Below are 15,529 nucleotides of genomic sequence, written 5' to 3'. Positions count from 1 at the left end.
CTGAATAATTTATTTATTAAACTAAGCGCCTTTCCGATTAATTAAGCTCGATAACATTAAAAAGTCTCCTCGGTAGCTAAACTATCGAAGACTGCACATCTCTGATTTGGCGCCAGCTTTGTTGAATTGTCATGGAAACGAAATTAACATTTCCACTCAAAGAACAGATCCTTAACCAAATTAATAGTGTTCCATCGGACCCATATATGATTGCCATAAGTCTGACCAGGAGTTAGGAGCTTTGAATCATGGAGGAAGCAGAGGAAACGCCAATCTCCCGCACGGCCTATGAAGTGCAAAGGGATTTTGGCTTCAGCAGCGGGCTGCGTTCCGAAATTATTTGGGATTCGTAAGTTACGCAATTTCCAAAATAATCTTGCTTATTTAATATATTTATATTATATTTATTTATAAACCTTCAGCTTAGCCCCTGATCAGGGGGATGTGCTCAAGCAGAAGATAGAGAACCTCATTCGCGATGATGACGCCCGAAGTGTCAGGGCAATACAACGAAGGCGGGATCAGCTCTTCCGGAATATTTGGCAGCAGCGTCGCTACACCAATGGCACGCTTCTGTCCGCCATCATCTACGTGCTGGTCACGCCAGATACAGACCCGGAATCGGCCCTGCAGTCCACCAACTACAGCTGCCACCCAGTTTTCCGCACTCGTCGCTGCATGAAGGGGGAGAACAGCGCCGCCTGCTGCATGATCTTTGTGGACGAAAATGCCCGAGTGTACTCCAATTGGGAGCAGTACGTCTTCCGGAACACCCTGCCCCAGGGCCTGATGATTGCGCCCAGTCAAGGAATCTACACCTTTAGCGACGGCGAGGAGCCGGGCGTTCAGCTGATGGTCCATCCCACGCCTGCAGCGCGGGGCAGGTATAGATTACTCAATGCGGGCGACAAAGTAGCCACTGTGGGTGGGCTGGTGGCCAGTGTACCGGCTGCAGCTGCTCTGGCGGTTCCCCTGGCTGCTCCCCTGGTGATTGCCGCCACCGCAGTGGGCGTAGCCACCGGTGTCTACAGCACTCTGCGTTCGGCCTCCCATCTTATTGATCGTCGCCGGCATGGACAGTCCACCTGCATTACGGATGGAGAGGCGCGCTGCTCCTGGCTGGGCGTGGCAGGTGGCGTTGTGGGTCTGGGCGCCACTGGGGCTACGAAGGCCCTGGCAACGGCTGCCGGCGCAGGCTACAAGGTGAACCCCGCTGCCCAGTTGGCCGTGAAGGGCATAAATGGTGCCTCGGCGGTCATTGCCGGCACCGGTGTGGTCAACGGTGTTTACGATTTTTATTTGGTATGTATGCTCCATCAAATAATGTTCCTATTTCATTGAATTCCTTCCGTGCCACAGAAAATTGGCGATGACCAAGCCATTAACAGCTTGGATATGCTGCAAATGGCCTCGCACCTGGTCATCTTCACGCATTCCATTAATAATATGCGCATAGCTTCCAAGGCCACCAACGGCTCTTCCTTGAGGAAAGCTCTGCGCAATCAAACTAGGTTTGCTATTTTCTCACGACGATCCTTAACCAACTTTCATCATTTTTGTTATAAACAGAAAAGTCTTCGATCGCATCTCCCAGGAATCAGTTAAGCTGCACACTGACTCTGGCCAGTTTGATATTGTGCGCACGCTTAACGAGATTCCCTTCAAGGAGGCTCTGCTCAGTCTTCACAATATCAACTCGCATCTGACTCAGGGACTCACTGTGGCCACTACTTTGCTACCCCAAATTTTGAGTGTGGGCAGTGGTGGCCAGGTGATCGTCAATCTGGAAATGCTGGCTCAAAAGTTTGGCGGCAAGTTTGCCCAGCATATTGGTAACCTGGCCAGTTTTACGGACGTCCTAGAAGCCATGGCCAGATACTTTACGGATCAGGCAGTGCAACTCCTCATGCAGATGACCCGCACTTTTGTGGAGGAGAACGTGGACTCTATTGATCGCACGCTGAACACATTCGTATCCACGGAGGCGGTTCTCTTTCGTATTCTGATGCACTGCGTCAACACCTTTGATAATTTTGCTGAGGATTTCCTGCGAAGCCGCCGCGAGGATATCTTGCTGGTGGTGGCCAAGTACTTTCGCTCGCTGGAGCCGGTTGGCGACAAGAACTGCCGCAAGTACAAGTGCTCCGTTTGCAAAGGCGCTTACTACATAAGTTCCATATAGGTTACTCCCGTGATTGAAACAGAGGCTTTATGTAAAGACATTTATGTTTGCAGGATTTTATCTGCTTTCAAGTGCAGGAAGATGACTTTCCAAGTCCAAAAGCTAAAATCTTAATTGTTTAGTTTCTCATCTCTCGAAATTGTGATACACATTGCAACATTTATATTATGATACTCATAATCTCTTTATAGTTTACACCCCTACATAAAAGATCTTTAATTGTTTTGAGGCTGATGTGCTGTGAGATTCTCTGCAAAATATTTGTATTTAATTGCCTTTATAACCTTTATAAAAACTAATTTTATTCCGATCAAGAGAGTCAATTGTATACGATGGTTTATTCAACTTAGATCTAATAGTATAAATAGTGTAAATGAATTTGGTCCCTTGGCTGGGGCACAAAAAAGGTACTCTATAAGAGTGAGCGCGACTTGTAGAATGTACATCTTTAGCCTAACTATGACTATGGACGGAGTCAGAGATTGCTGACCGGATGGCACCGACGTGGGCATGGAGCATGGAGCTGGAGGCCACTTAGCAGAAGAACTCCTCCTCGCACTGGTTGAAGCAGCAGTAGGGGATGTTGTTGTAGCTGCTGCTCGAGTGATCCCGCTTGAATCGCATCTTCTTGTCGTGGTGCAGATGGTTGGGCTTGTAGCGTGGGAAGATGTCCAGTTCGCTGAGGCGGTTGAAGTGCTCCAGAGTCACCTTTAAGTAGCCACCCATGGGATAGCTGCTCCGCCGGATGTGATGGTTCTTGTTGTGTGTTTTGCCGTCTGAAATAGTCGGGAAAGCGTTGCGAGTGAGCAAATTGATCTTGAACCTGCGCCTTGAGATCGGTTAACTTTTGCATCGGAACTGCTTTATGCAAATGCCGGTGTAATGCGCGCATTAATTGCATCTACACACTTTAAAAACGTGTTTTCGATTTGCAGTTCCGAATGCAATTGTCGGGTTGACTGACACTCTGACCTTATTCAGTCGCTAATCATATTTTATCATCTTTTCCTTACAGATATGCATGGGATAAGGCGTAAACAGCAAGAAATTATAAATACGTGTACTTTATAGGCAAAGAAATTGTAAAACTATGTGTGCGTCCTTAATCGGACTACAAGGATTATAAAGTTAAGTCCCTAAAAATGTAGTTTAGGTTTTATTGAATCAATTGAATATGATATTTTAAGATTTTAAGTTAAGTAATTTGTGAATGCAAAATTTTAATTCGAATAGTTTCTTCCAGGTGGATATATCTGCTCCAAAAACTTGACCTAAGATCACCCTAAAAATACAGTGGATACTTACATCCCAGTCGGTTCAGATGGTGATGGTGGTCGATTGACCTGCGTTCTCTGCGCGCTCCCTCGTCCTGCTGGAACAAGTGCTCGCAGGCCTCCATCGCGAACTTCTTCATCCGCTCCAGGGAGCAGTAGCCCGATGAGCTGTCGAGCAGGCAGAACACGCCGAGGAGCAGCAGCATCCAGCGGCACACATTAAACTGCAAGGGAGGAACGGAAAAAAAACAAGACATCTGTGAGTATTTTCAAAATAAACACCCAACCGGCCTCCGGCGCCTAATTATAAACCGCTGACGCTCAGAATTTATCGCATATGTGTTACAACGATCCTCTAACCGGCTGCACGCTGCACTGCCTTGGTTTTTCCAAAACTGAATCTGGTTCGCATCTCGGGAGATGGGCAGAATCTGGATTAACCACTTGGTATGACGACAGCCGGGATGTCGGGATGGCAGGATGACGTCGCCGACTCCCACGCCCCGGATTATGCGGCCCATTAACTGGGTCAATACCGAGGCCAGGTCGAAACATAAGCCGGAGCGCATTTGCAAGTCGACGCGACCAAATGGTCACACTTTATTGCCGCTTTTAATGACCGAAACTTCCCCGACATTACCTGGACCTGGAGCTGGAGCTGGAGTGGAAATTATGTAATGCGCCTCGCAGGTAGGCATTTCCGCATTGTGCATCTCGCATTTCGCACCTTGCGGTGACAGTCTGTTTAGCACTCGCTCCCATATAAATCGGCGTCGGAATCGGTCCGGTCATTATGCTTTCGCCAGTGGCGAACAAAAGCGCATTTGTTTATATTGATATTTTTAGCCGACAGCCGCCTGTTAATTGCACACACCCACTTTTCACGCGGCTAATTTAAGTAATTAAAGTGGGGGTTTCTTAGAAGACGGTTATGGATTTCGGAAAGTTTGGGCATGGAATAATTTTGGGTAGTTAGGAAAGGGATTTCAAACCATGTTGAGATAAATTAAAATATGATTTTTGAGCTTGCTTTAATAAAATAACAGTTATAAGCCCACAGCTATATAAAAAATATATTTTAGATGATATTTTTGATATTCTTTTAGAAACCCTATCTAATCTGTTTCTAAAAATGTATCTTTTACCACTACCAATACTACTATAATTTATAGACCCAATTTTGGAAAACTCACCTTTGAGCTCATTTTAATTCCTTTCTAGGATCACGGTTCCTATAAGATCACTGCGGCAACACTACGTATACGTGTTTTTGGCGGCAAACCGAAAACTTGCTGAATGTAAGCCCGTCAGATCGGCGTTACCTGATAATCACGAGTGGCGAGCGCACAATGAAAGCTCGCACGAGGTCCCCAGCCTTTATACGCGCTTCAAAATCCGAGAATCGGCGCTTCGCATCGGCTCAGGTTGAATCGGCTTTCCCAGGTTCTCGACACTCGCTCTCCCCTTCGAGTTGGGGGTGAGAGAGCGGCTCGAAATCTTTATTTCTTTAATTTTTGGCTGCGGATCGGTATCCTAAGCGCTCGCAGGAGTTTTGCGTAAGCGGCCAAGGCGTGCCGGGAATTCAGAAATACATATGGGCTTTTATCAATGGACTGCGGCACGGACGTCAGACCTCGAGAGTTGGCTTTTATAGTTTCACGGCGCCGCCCTCGAATCGCCACGAATTTCAACATAATTGCTTTGGCCCCTCTGAGTCAGCGCGCCACATGCTGTGCCGGACTGGCCAAAGATACGGCTACTGCGGCTAGTTCGCAGTCTTATCAAGGCACCTTGGGAGTGTAATGAGGTAGTAATGCCATAGGTTGTTGTGACGGTCGACGGGGGCAGTGAAAGTCTCGCTGGGACCTTGTTGCCGGGGGGTTTTCCGACCAGGGCAACGCACTTCTTGATAAAATTGACACTTGCCCCCATATAATCATTGAGTTTATTAGTTATGGAAGCGCATAAACATTAAATTGTTTCCTGTGAAATGTTGACACTTGATAGATTACCATTGGCAATTAGAATTGTTCTCGACAAAAATGCATTGAGAATTTAAATGGGCAAAACCAATTGGGTTTTTTCTTGAGTACACAAGTATTTTAAAGAAATTGGATTCAATAACAAAAATATGAACTTCATAATAAGAGAGAGCATAAAGTACATAGATGTAAAAAAAAAAAGGTTTGGTTCGATAACCCTTTTTTCCCACACAAAATTTAAATTAACAATAACCTTAAGTTTACTATATAAGATTTTGAAAAAGCTAAAATAAATATGGAAAGCAGTTTATCTTCTTATTAATAAAAATACAGGTAGCAATTGCAAATGTATACATTAAAAAACTGGTGCAATTGTTTATGTTCTGATTTATGTATCCAAAATTTAAAACTGGTTCTAGAAAGAAGTTAAAACAGAGGGCCAATAACATGTAACATTCGCCTTTATCAAATGATTTACTATCAAAAAACATGTTTCGAAATATTATTTTTTATTAGCAGTAAAATCAGGATTTAAGTAAAGCTGAATTTATTGATTTAGAAAAGACTCTCCTTATTGGAAGAAATAATGTGTTATATTTTATTTCATTACGTTAGTTATCTTAAGTTAGGAGCAGGTACTGAAAAGGAGGGAAAGCGGGGAGTGGTCACTCTCGTTTTCACTCGGCTTTCCTCGTGCGCAGCTCCCCCTCTCTTTCTCTCCTCGTGGACCGCTTTCCCTCTCGCTCACCCTGCTGCAGCATCTTCGGGTGCGCCGTGATCGCTTAACGGTTGTTCTGGATCGGGCGTCATCGTCGCTCGTGCTTTTTTTACCAGATCGTATCGTTTGTGTTACGTTCTTTCGGATATTTTTAGCCGCTCTCTCGGTCAATGCACACTTTCGGCCGACTTTTAATGGGTTCAGATCGCTTCGTTTCGGATTTGGATACAGATTCGGATTCGGATTCGGTTTCGCTTTCGTTATCACTGCGCACGCGGAAATGCCAAGCGGCCCCCGTGGCGTATGCGCAATGCTGCGACGCAGTTGCACCGCCCCCGCGGTTTCTCACGTATCCTGCGGAATGTGCATTCCCGAGCTCGTCGATCCCAATCCCAGCCCCAGCCCCAGCCCCAGTGCCCACCCAAATAACGGGAACGGGCACGTTCTGGGAACCTCGATCTCGAGTCGGAATGTGTGCTCCGTGGGCAAAACGCTTTCTGGTATGCCGCCTTTAGCTGGCTCATTCATAAATACAATTTCACAACCTGATTTTTAGGAACCGCGCCACTTGCGCCATGTCAACGATCTCCGCCGAATGGCCCTACCTGGGCATCAAATTCACAACTCATTATCAAACACAAAAAACTACCAAAAACCAATGGAAGAAGAGCCGAAATACAACAGAACCCAACGGAGCATGAACCTCAAACAGGTTCTGGGTTCTAATAGAATCGCCGGTCCATCGACGATCTGATATTCGTGCAGTCTAGACGAGAGCACTTCGCACATGGGTCCTTTCCATGGCAACAGGCAAAGCGCAGGGAATGTCGCTCGGTCTTCCGAGAAGATCGGCTCCTTGGATCATCGGAGGGGAGGAGGCGGAGGAGGACCAAGGGACACCGATGGACCGCTGGCTGAGCGTGTGAGCTAGTGTTTTTGTTTTGATGCCCAGCTCGCCGATCTCCTGTTCCTTGAACTGAGGGCGAAAGTGGTGCGTCACGTCATCTCCGGTGTCTGACTTTGCCGGCGGCTTTGTCGTTCACCTCTGCCAATCCTCGTCCTCGCCCTCATCCAATTCCTCTGCCAGCTCCTTTGGCCTGCCGAAGGGTAACTCTTTCGCCCTGAGTTCAAAAAACTCTGCAAATGCCTCGCTGGGATCGCATTTCAAATTAGAAATTCTTTTTTTCGTGGTTCCGAGTAGCACATGGCCCAAAAGCTTACCCATTCGTTTCGGCAGGGGGACTTTAAATATCTTTAATTTGTGTCTTCATGGGGGTTAAAAAATTGAATGTGAAAATATAAAAAAATCTTAGGGCATTGACCATCAAAGATAGTAACCGATTTTCCCTTTCGCAAGCGGTTTTCACATTTTTTTTTTAAATGTTATGATTTTAAATTGTTTAATTATTTATTGAAGTCATAAGGGTTGATGATATATTAGCCAATAATTTTTCGTGCCGAATCTCGGGGTAAAACTTTATAGGTGAAATCTCTTACAAAATATTGTGCTAAAAAGTATGCTATGCAAGATTTATTCTGAAAACCCCCTCTTAACCAAGTTCTGGCTACGCCACTGGCGACTGTTTGCACTTATTGGTTCATCCGAGGATCTGCTTGCCACTTGAATGATTAACTGATCATAAAATGATATTTCTTAATTTCTTATCCCCTTAATAGCAAAAAACAGCGGCTAAATTTCTTATGAAAATTTGCTTTCTATATAAATTGAAAAATAAACCCTTAATTTTGGACCACTAGTGAAGCTGTGGTTAGCAACATACTTCACATACCGAGTAGTCATAATGACTCATGGAAACACCATTCCTATTTCGTCATGACTGTCAATGACCAACTAATGGCCTAGCAACATAAATCAAGTTTGGCTATAAATAGTGCCAAAAGAAAACGGCCCCTAAATACTATTAATGAAAGAGACGACGGTCAGTGAGTAAGATGACAGGTGAAATTCCCAGTAGTGGTAATCTTTTCTTTGATCAGTGCTCATTGGGCACATCATCTTCAAAGTTCCAAGAAGTCTTTTTAATAACTTTAAAAATGATATAAGGGCTATTTTGTGGTTATTGCGATAACATCCATAACTGAGAGTGTTTGTCATGTTTAAAAGGGATTGTACAAATACAAGTGGTCCATATGCGTTTTACACTAAGAACCGCCAAAATTTGAATTTCGAAATGTTCCAAATTTGGTTGTTGGTCTAAAACAACCGATAACATTTAGTACACAGTAATCGATAAAGCCATCGGTTAGACCATCTCATCTCCAATCAGATGTTTTACGGTTACGTTATGCCGCGCAATCCTGTAGAGAAATGTTGGCCGCCCGCAGATTACTACGAGAGCCGCGGATTTCCGGCACCCTGAGCTGGTCCCGCTGGAGCAGCGATGCCGCCAAGGCAACCACAGAAGCCTCCGTTCTGGCCGAAAGCTTGGAGAAGCGACAGCAACTGCTCAGCGAGCTGGCGGAACCACTGGATCAGCGAAGCCGGCCCACCATCGATCCCAAAGAAACGAGTGTGGTGCTCTTCCCTGGCCAGGGCACACAGTACGTGGGCATGGGCAAGGAGCTGCTGCGATTCCCCGGCGCCCGACGCATCTTCGAGCTGGCCAACGAGGTGCTAAAGTACGATCTGCTCAAAATCTGCCTGGAGGGACCGCGTGAGAAGCTGAATCGCACCGAGCACGCCCAGCTGGCTGTGATGGTGTCGTCGCTGGCGGCCCTGGAGCAGTTGCGCGAGGAGCGGCCCAAGGCCATCGAAACGTGTGTGGCCGCCGCCGGCTTCAGTCTGGGCGAGATTACGGCCTTGGTGTATGCAGATGCCCTGCCCTTCGACAAGGCTCTGCGACTGGTGCAAGTCCGAGCCACCGCCATGCAGGCGGCGTGCGATCAGGCAGCTGGGGCCATGGCCATGACGATCTACGGACCGGACACCAATCTGGGCGAGGCCTGTGCCCGTGCGCAGCAGTGGTGCCTGGACAAGGGAGTGGAGTCGCCCTACTGCGGCGTCGCCAACTACATGTACCCGCACTGCAAGGTGGTGGCCGGCAACGTGGAGGCCCTCGAGTTCCTGGAACAGAACGCCAAAGCCCTCAAGATTCGGCGGATGAAGAGATTGGCTGTGAGCGGCGCCTTCCACACGCCGCTGATGCAAAGCGCCGTGGAGCCCTTCACCAAGGCCCTGAAATCAGTGCGGCTGCAGGATCCCGTCATCCGGGTTTACTCCAATGTGGACGGGAAGCCCTATCGCCATGCCAAGCACATTCTCACCCAGCTGCCCAAGCAAATCGTACGCGCAGTCAAATGGGAACAGACGCTCCACGAGATGTACGAGCGCAAGCAGGGCGTGGACTTTCCACGCACCTTCGAATGTGGTCCTGGCAAGGGACTCGTCCAGGTCCTGGAGAAGGTGAACGCGAAGGCCGCTCAGTCCAGCATAAATGTTATAGCTTAACTTTGTACATATAAACAGGCAGTTTGCTTTTATAAAAATGTATATTTTCTCGGCTAAAAGGAAACAAAAACTTTTGAGTTATTGGCCTGCGGCAGATCCTAACTCTTGTCGTCTCGCGAACGCATTCGATGTGCGAAGGCTGCGCCCTTGTTCTTGCGGAAGCTCTCGAAGGGATCATGCATATTGGCACCCACGCCCTGTGGATCAAGGTGATTAGAAAAGGGTTCCTTGTGCATCAGAATTCCACCTTACCTTGTACATTTCGCGACGATCGCGCACCTCACCGCCCGAAATCGGCGTATCTATGCCCTGGTTCTTTGAGCCCAGTCCTGTGCCAGTGCCCGCCCAGCCCATTTTCATGAGCATTTGGTGGCCCTTGTTTGATTCCTCGATGAACTCCTGAGGCTTGGCGAAGGTGCTTCCCCTGGAAAGAGGATATGTTTGATATTTTCTAAAGGATCAAAGGATTCTCTTTACTCACAAAAAGCTCGGAGGGGTTGGAGATCTGTCGCGCTCCACGCGTCTTAGGTTGGTGCTGTTGCCGTTGTTGCTGCTATTGGAATTGCTGCGCTCTACGCGGTTCTCGCGATTGTTACTGCTGTTGTTGTCCCGATCGTGGCGCGGCGATCGGTTGCGTCCCTTGCGACTGCTGCCACCGCCTCCTCCGCCGCCCGCCCTGCTGCGGTTCGTCGGTGGCGGCGTCGTGGAGCGCTCCACGGATCGCGACCGGGATCTCGAACGTGTGCGCGATCGGTTTCGATGGGGCGGCGTGTGTGAGCGGGAGCGACTGCGACTCTTGGATCTGAAATGGTTACAATAATGTAGTTTAATAATGATACTTAAACTATGTATATAAGATTTAGGGACCAAAAACTCACCGATAAACACGTTTGTTGCTCTTCTTTGGTGGAGGTTTCTCGAGCACGATGGGACTGGGCGAGCGCGACTTTTCCCGAATGCCCTCCTTGATTTCTTCCTCCTTTTGCTTTCGCGCCGCATTCTTCACCTTGTAGTACTCATAGAGACCAAGCTTCTCCCAGCCCTCACTGTAAGGTTATAGGGTAATATAGTCACGTACAGACACAAGTTCGATTTAGCCACTTACGTATCCCTGGGACGGTCGTGGGAGGGCGCGGAGTAGAAGGCATTCAATGCATTCGTCAGTCGCTCGCTTTGTGGCGCGGGAGCTGGCAGTCGTATGTCCGCCGGATCGAGGGACTTGTAGTTGTAGTCCTCCAGGCGAATAAGCGGCACCATTAGTCCCGCAGGCAAGTCGTAGTAAGGCGCTGTAGGTATTTGCGGCTCTCCGATCGCAACCGCTTCTCCAGATTCTCCCTCGCCGGACTGCTGCGGCTGCTGACCATCTTCCGGTGGACCGTCTTCGGGTTTATTTGTTATAACCGCTCGAATGGCCGCATTGAGCACATCCAGGTCCAGGTCCTGATCTACGCTGGCTGGCTGCCCGGGTCTGACCAGATTCTGGGGATAGGCCGCCATTGGTTGTTGCTGCTGCTGGTGCTGTTGCTGTTGCTGTTGCTGGTGCTGTTGCTGATGCTGCTGCTGAAGTTGGTGCTGCTGCTGACCCTGCTGCTGTGGGACGTCGGGATGGTGTTGCTGCTGCATCTGCAAGCAGGCCTGAATGGCTGCACTGAGAACGCCCAGGTCAACAGGTGGTTCATTGCCGCCGCCCTGCCCCTGCATCGGAGGATACTGTCCAGGCGGTTGATGTTGCTGCTGCTGCTGCTGATGGACGCCCATTGGTGGTCCCTGGTTGTGATGATGCATGGGCCCGGCAAAGCCTGGCGGTGGTTTTGACATGTCCGGAATGAAGAAGTTCGGTCCCCGTGGATCCGCAAAGGGATTCCCCGGAGGCTGCTGCTGCTGCTGATGGTAGTTACCACCTGGATACATATTGTTGCCCGCCTGAGGATGCTGCTGATCATGCGGCCCCTGGTTGTTCATGTGCTCACGGTCACCGGGCATAGCTATCCGGTGGGACATTAGCGATGGTATATTCTTCTGCTGCGGGCCGCCAGGGCCTTGATGTTGCAGCATGTGCTGCGGCTGTTGGTGCTGCGTCTTCTGAGCCACCATTATCTGCTGCTCCAGATGCTGCGCCTGCTTCTCGAGCTGGCCAATTTGCTGGCTGGCATGCTGGATAAATATCTGATGCTGTTTTTGGTAGCTGAAAAGGAAGACTTAACGTTGATCAAACTATAGAGATCTCAAACTTCAGGTTACTTACTTATCTAGTGTGGCCTTCGTTTGCTGTGTGAACTTGGCGGCTATGTCATGATACATGTTCTGCAGATTGGTTTTGTACTCCTGCATCGACGAGTCCGGTGACTGCAGCTTCGAGATGACGCAGGCATCGAAGAACTTGGCCTTGGACTCCCACAGCGACAGCAGCTTGGCCAGCTTTTGGCGCTGATCGTTGCTGGCAACTGGGGGTGAGTGCGTAAAATAACATTAGGTATCCGAGGTCAAAGGTTCGAAAGGGAAAATACATACTCAAGTCGGCGCTGCAGAACATCGGAATGACGACGTTCTCGAGGCTGTTCTTCAAGTCATTGATGTTCTTGCGCATGCTGTAAATACATCGTTGCACTTAGGACTCACCAACTGGCTAAGCTAAAGTCTTCTGTCTTCGGTACGAGGTCGGGAGTGCAAGTTTCGTCCAGTTCTGTCCGAGTATGTAGCAGTGTGACCTAAACTAACCAACTAAGCTGGGTTACTGCTCGGTGGATTAGTTCCGTGTCTTTTTAATACTATTCTAAGCTAGCGATTGACTGGGCGAACTTACCAGTGGTGCAGTATATCATTAACTAAATATATAAGATGCAATTTTTGCTGAAACGTTGAACCATTGACCAAAGCCCTAAAAATAAATTAACAAACGAAAAACATATTTTTCTAGTTTTCTGAATGCACAACAACATTGCCAAAAGTACTTGTTGTGCAAGTATAATGATTTTTTGTTAGTTGGTCTTCTTTAGTTTTCAATTTTTCTGTTTTTTGTCCGATGGTTTTCTTTTTTTTTGACTGCTCGGTGTTGGTGTGTTGTTGTGCGTGTTTATATGGTTAAACTTATTAGGTAAAATGATGTGTGTGTGTGGGTGTGTGGCCCTAGCTATAAGTCTTCCGGATCTGGGAACTCTACTCTCATGGTCATATAACATCTTTCGAAAACGAATCAACGAATCAATCTCGAGCCTCTCTCGGGGGGAGTCTCAATCGCTCAATCGATCATCTCTTGCTTGTTTTTCGATATTTCGTTTTGTTTGTATGTTTGGTTAGTATTTCACTCGTTGAAAGAAAGAAACACAATTTAATTAATACATGTTGAAGGTCATTAATTATAAAACTGAGGCATACTTCTTTAAAAGATATTGTAAAACGACATTGATTTTTGCGCTGTCGGTTGAATGCTGTAAAATCCAGTTCTTGCCTAAAATTGCAATATCAAACGGGTTACTCATATTGTCATTGTCACTGGCGAAATTAAATTAGGTTTAAAGGAGTAATCAAAAGGTAGTATGGATTCATTTAGTGTGTGTGTTTTTTGTTTTGCAGCAATGCCGCATTAGCTAACTTAGATATGACTGATTACGAGACTACAAACAAGCAATAATGGAGTCCAGCCGGGTCGCCGAACTCATATTTACCTGCAGAGATGCTGTCCTTGGTGCAGGATTCGATGATCGGCTGCAGCACGCCATCGAAGTCCCTCAGCACAATGCCCTGCTCGCCGGCCATCTGCTCCTGCTGCGTCGTCTGCGCCGCCGCGATGGCCTCCTCGATCTGCTTCGTCTTCTGGTTCATCAGGGCCTACAGGTGGGTGTCGTTTCATTTGGTTGGTTGGCGGTGCGGTGGATGCGTTCGAATCAGATCAGTTTGGTCATTGGGCACACAAAGGTATGTTCACATTCATATTCGCATTTCGCGAGTTCGTATTCAAGTCGACAAGCGTTTCAAACAAATTGATTTTGGGATTCGTTTTTTTTTTTTTGGTTTTATACAGTTTTTGTCAGTTGGTATGAAGAGTGGTTTGATTTGGTAATTTTTTTTTTGGTTTATGTTTCAAAAAATACAATAAAGCAAAAATTTAATGTAGCATTGTAAATTGTTAATTCAATAGTTAAAATAATAGCAAATAGAGTTTGTAGTTTGGTAATGCTGAAAGTACACATTTAACTTTATCTTATTCGCATTTACAGGTCAGGGACTGAGTAGATCGATTGAGAATTAACCAGGGGAAGGGCTAGAGCTGGATTGATATTTCGAAAAGTAGTCTGTGGTTCCCACAAGAAAAATATTGAAGAGTATTTTCATTTCTAATAAAGTCAGGCCAAGATAATTGGATTAAATACAAAACTAGTGGGCGCCTTTCAACAACTCAAGTTTGGGTTAATACTATGAGTTGAGTGAAACAGTCAACAAAAGACTGCAAAACTCGTACACTTTTTTGGAGGGAAGTGTTAAGGTAAACATAAACAAAAAATAGGGGTCCCTTTATAAAATGGCGGGAGAATTAGTTAAAACGAAGGTATAATGGAACTTGCAAAAGAAAGTGGGACTGCCATTTGTGCTTTTGAACGGATTGTTCAACAGCATTAGATAAGGACTTAAAGGGAATAACAAAGTTGCCGACAGTCAAGATCAAGTAAAGGGGTGATAAATACGTGGTGATCTTTCCTTCGATCACTTGAGCTGCTCTAATCTCCCAAAAATATGCTGGCATAGAACATAGAGATACCCCCGACGTTGTCAACTTCAAATTACCGTGTGCTGTGCGGAGAGATTCGCTTCGGATTGCTTGATCTGTTCTCGCAGCGTCTTTTGCTGCATCTTGATGCCGTCCAGCTGGGAGGTAAGATTCATGGCCATGGCATTGCCGTTGGCCTGCTGCATACCGGGCGGACCGCCGTTGCCAGAATTGGGAGGCCACTGGTGCTGCGATTGCTGTTGCATGCTATCTTGTGCGTTTTCTGGCGGGTGCTGTGGCTGCTGATTGGGTGGCGCATAGTGGCCGGGTGGCTGGGACTGCTGCATTGGCGGCGGCTGCTGCATGTAGTGGCCGGGCTGACCGCCCGGCGGCAGTTGCTGGTTAATGCCCTGCTGCTTCAGCACTGCATGGGTAGTAAAAAAGGGGTTACTAAGGATCCCTCCTCGTTTGTCGGAGACCCCACTTACGCGTCTGCTCCGCTGCCACCCTAAACTGGTAGTAGCTGGCGAACTCCCCGCCGTACAGGAACTCGAACTTTGGGTTGTTCTGCTGCTTCTGCTTGGTTATGGCCTCGAACTCGGGTCCGTTTCTGGCCACAAACTCGGCCAGTTTGTCAATAATATTGCGTAAACTGGCGTCTGCAAGGAAAACAATTTTTTCGCATAAATTCTCAGCATATCAAAGGTTGTGCTGTGTGTGTGTGTGTTGGTCTAACTGGGCGCAGAACGTGCTCCTCCGAAACGGCATCAAAGCTCGTTTGAACAGTTTTACTCACCACGCGGCGGCTGCACGTCCATTTTGAGCCTGCTTTTAAACACTATTATCCTTGTAAAATTCCTAAATGCATCACTTTTTACAATTTTCCAGCGGCACTTTTCACTGCTTATTCTTCTTTTTCCTTACAGTGTGACCGTCTCTTAGCACTCTCAAAATAACACGTTCGTTTAGGGTCACACTAGCCACTCGAATATAATTCTGTTTGGTTATTATGCTTTTCTTAGTTTTTAGGTGCTCTTCTCCTACTGAAACTATAGTTTAAAATAAATGAAAAGCAATTTAACCCGAAAGTCTGTAAAAGAAAGTATATTTTAGTTAAAAATGCCCAAAGCCGGTAGCAGCAGAGTTGCCACCCTGTTTATGGCCCCTACCATGTTTTTTGTGATTCGATTAATATCGCA

General features: G+C 47.1%; 4 protein-coding genes and 1 long non-coding RNA gene across 12 annotated transcripts; 3 read left to right on the top strand and 2 right to left on the bottom strand.

The window, feature by feature from the left end:
• The first annotated feature begins 106 nt into the window (after nt 1-106).
• LOC108034892 (uncharacterized) lies at nt 107-2,498 on the top strand. 2 transcript variants are annotated; one of them, XM_044094981.2, is made up of 5 exons: nt 107-349; nt 423-1,302; nt 1,360-1,511; nt 1,570-2,133; nt 2,183-2,498. In XM_044094981.2, the coding sequence occupies exons 1-5, from the start codon at nt 249-251 to the stop codon at nt 2,193-2,195; spliced, it is 1,710 nt and encodes a 569-aa protein (XP_043950916.1). In that variant the 5' UTR covers nt 107-248; the 3' UTR covers nt 2,196-2,498. The 2 variants fall into 2 exon arrangements, with proteins under 2 accessions (XP_043950916.1, XP_016965592.1); XM_017110103.3 differs by having other exon boundaries at nt 1,570-2,498.
• Nucleotides 2,499-2,505: 7 nt separating this feature from the next.
• LOC108034891 (uncharacterized) lies at nt 2,506-4,797 on the bottom strand. The gene is made up of 3 exons (XM_017110102.3): nt 4,650-4,797; nt 3,488-3,680; nt 2,506-2,958 (listed from the first exon to the last, which is right to left on the bottom strand). Exons 1-3 carry the CDS (start codon nt 4,659-4,661, stop codon nt 2,717-2,719), a joined length of 447 nt encoding a protein of 148 aa, XP_016965591.1. The 5' UTR covers nt 4,662-4,797; the 3' UTR covers nt 2,506-2,716.
• LOC122819022 (uncharacterized) lies at nt 2,856-4,826 on the top strand. Of its 4 annotated transcripts, none has more exons than XR_007763777.1 (4): nt 2,856-2,984; nt 3,198-3,309; nt 3,426-4,146; nt 4,678-4,826. It is a non-coding gene; the product is annotated as an uncharacterized LOC122819022 (long non-coding RNA). The 4 variants fall into 4 exon arrangements; XR_007763778.1 differs by having other exon boundaries at nt 2,957-3,309; nt 3,426-3,715; nt 3,885-4,146; XR_006368477.2 differs by having other exon boundaries at nt 2,957-3,309; nt 3,426-3,715; nt 3,782-4,146.
• Nucleotides 4,827-7,144: 2,318 nt separating this feature from the next.
• Nucleotides 7,145-10,049, top strand: LOC108035234 (probable malonyl-CoA-acyl carrier protein transacylase, mitochondrial). Its single transcript, XM_017110766.3, has one exon. It carries the CDS (start codon nt 8,486-8,488, stop codon nt 9,623-9,625), a length of 1,140 nt encoding a protein of 379 aa, XP_016966255.1. The 5' UTR covers nt 7,145-8,485; the 3' UTR covers nt 9,626-10,049.
• On the bottom strand, nt 9,648-15,287 carry LOC108035233 (calcium homeostasis endoplasmic reticulum protein). 4 transcript variants are annotated; one of them, XM_017110763.3, is made up of 13 exons: nt 15,127-15,286; nt 14,819-14,989; nt 14,408-14,754; nt 13,291-13,453; nt 13,001-13,073; nt 12,429-12,503; nt 12,137-12,213; nt 11,871-12,069; nt 10,731-11,810; nt 10,504-10,671; nt 10,107-10,427; nt 9,878-10,049; nt 9,648-9,822 (listed from the first exon to the last, which is right to left on the bottom strand). In XM_017110763.3, the coding sequence occupies exons 1-13, from the start codon at nt 15,146-15,148 to the stop codon at nt 9,724-9,726; spliced, it is 2,967 nt and encodes a 988-aa protein (XP_016966252.1). In that variant the 5' UTR covers nt 15,149-15,286; the 3' UTR covers nt 9,648-9,723. The 4 variants fall into 4 exon arrangements, 3 of the variants coding, with proteins under 3 accessions (XP_016966252.1, XP_016966254.1, XP_050741906.1); XM_017110765.3 differs by lacking the exons at nt 13,001-13,073; nt 14,408-14,754; nt 14,819-14,989; nt 15,127-15,286 and having other exon boundaries at nt 13,291-14,392; XR_001768767.2 differs by lacking the exons at nt 9,648-9,822; nt 9,878-10,049; nt 10,107-10,427; ... (1 more) ...; nt 10,731-11,810; nt 13,001-13,073 and having other exon boundaries at nt 12,006-12,069; nt 15,127-15,287.
• Nucleotides 15,288-15,529: the final 242 nt, after the last annotated feature.

The sequence above is a fragment of the Drosophila biarmipes genome, chromosome 3L (genome assembly GCF_025231255.1).
Source record: "Drosophila biarmipes strain raj3 chromosome 3L, RU_DBia_V1.1, whole genome shotgun sequence".
NCBI classification, from domain to species: domain Eukaryota; kingdom Metazoa; phylum Arthropoda; class Insecta; order Diptera; family Drosophilidae; genus Drosophila; species Drosophila biarmipes.
This window is presented reverse-complemented; position numbering and strand designations above follow the sequence as displayed.

Coding starts and splice junctions, on each gene's coding strand:
- LOC108035233 (XM_017110763.3), bottom strand. CDS start 15,148: ATGGACGTGCAGCCGCCGCGTG. Junction 13,454..14,407: donor ATCTCTCCGCACAGCACACG/GTAATTTGAAGT, acceptor ACCCACCTGTAG/GCCCTGATGAACCAGAAGAC. Junction 10,672..10,730: donor CACGACCGTCCCAGGGATAC/GTAAGTGGCTAA, acceptor ATAACCTTACAG/TGAGGGCTGGGAGAAGCTTG.
- LOC108035234 (XM_017110766.3), top strand. CDS start 8,486: ATGTTGGCCGCCCGCAGATTACTACGAGAGCCGCGGATTTCCGGCACC.
- LOC108034892 (XM_017110103.3), top strand. CDS start 249: ATGGAGGAAGCAGAGGAAACGCCAATCTCCCGCACGGCCTATGAAGTG. Junction 1,303..1,359: donor GTGTTTACGATTTTTATTTG/GTATGTATGCTC, acceptor TCCGTGCCACAG/AAAATTGGCGATGACCAAGC. Junction 1,512..1,569: donor GCTCTGCGCAATCAAACTAG/GTTTGCTATTTT, acceptor TGTTATAAACAG/AAAAGTCTTCGATCGCATCT.
- LOC108034891 (XM_017110102.3), bottom strand. Junction 2,959..3,487: donor CCATCTGAACCGACTGGGAT/GTAAGTATCCAC, acceptor CGACTATTTCAG/ACGGCAAAACACACAACAAG.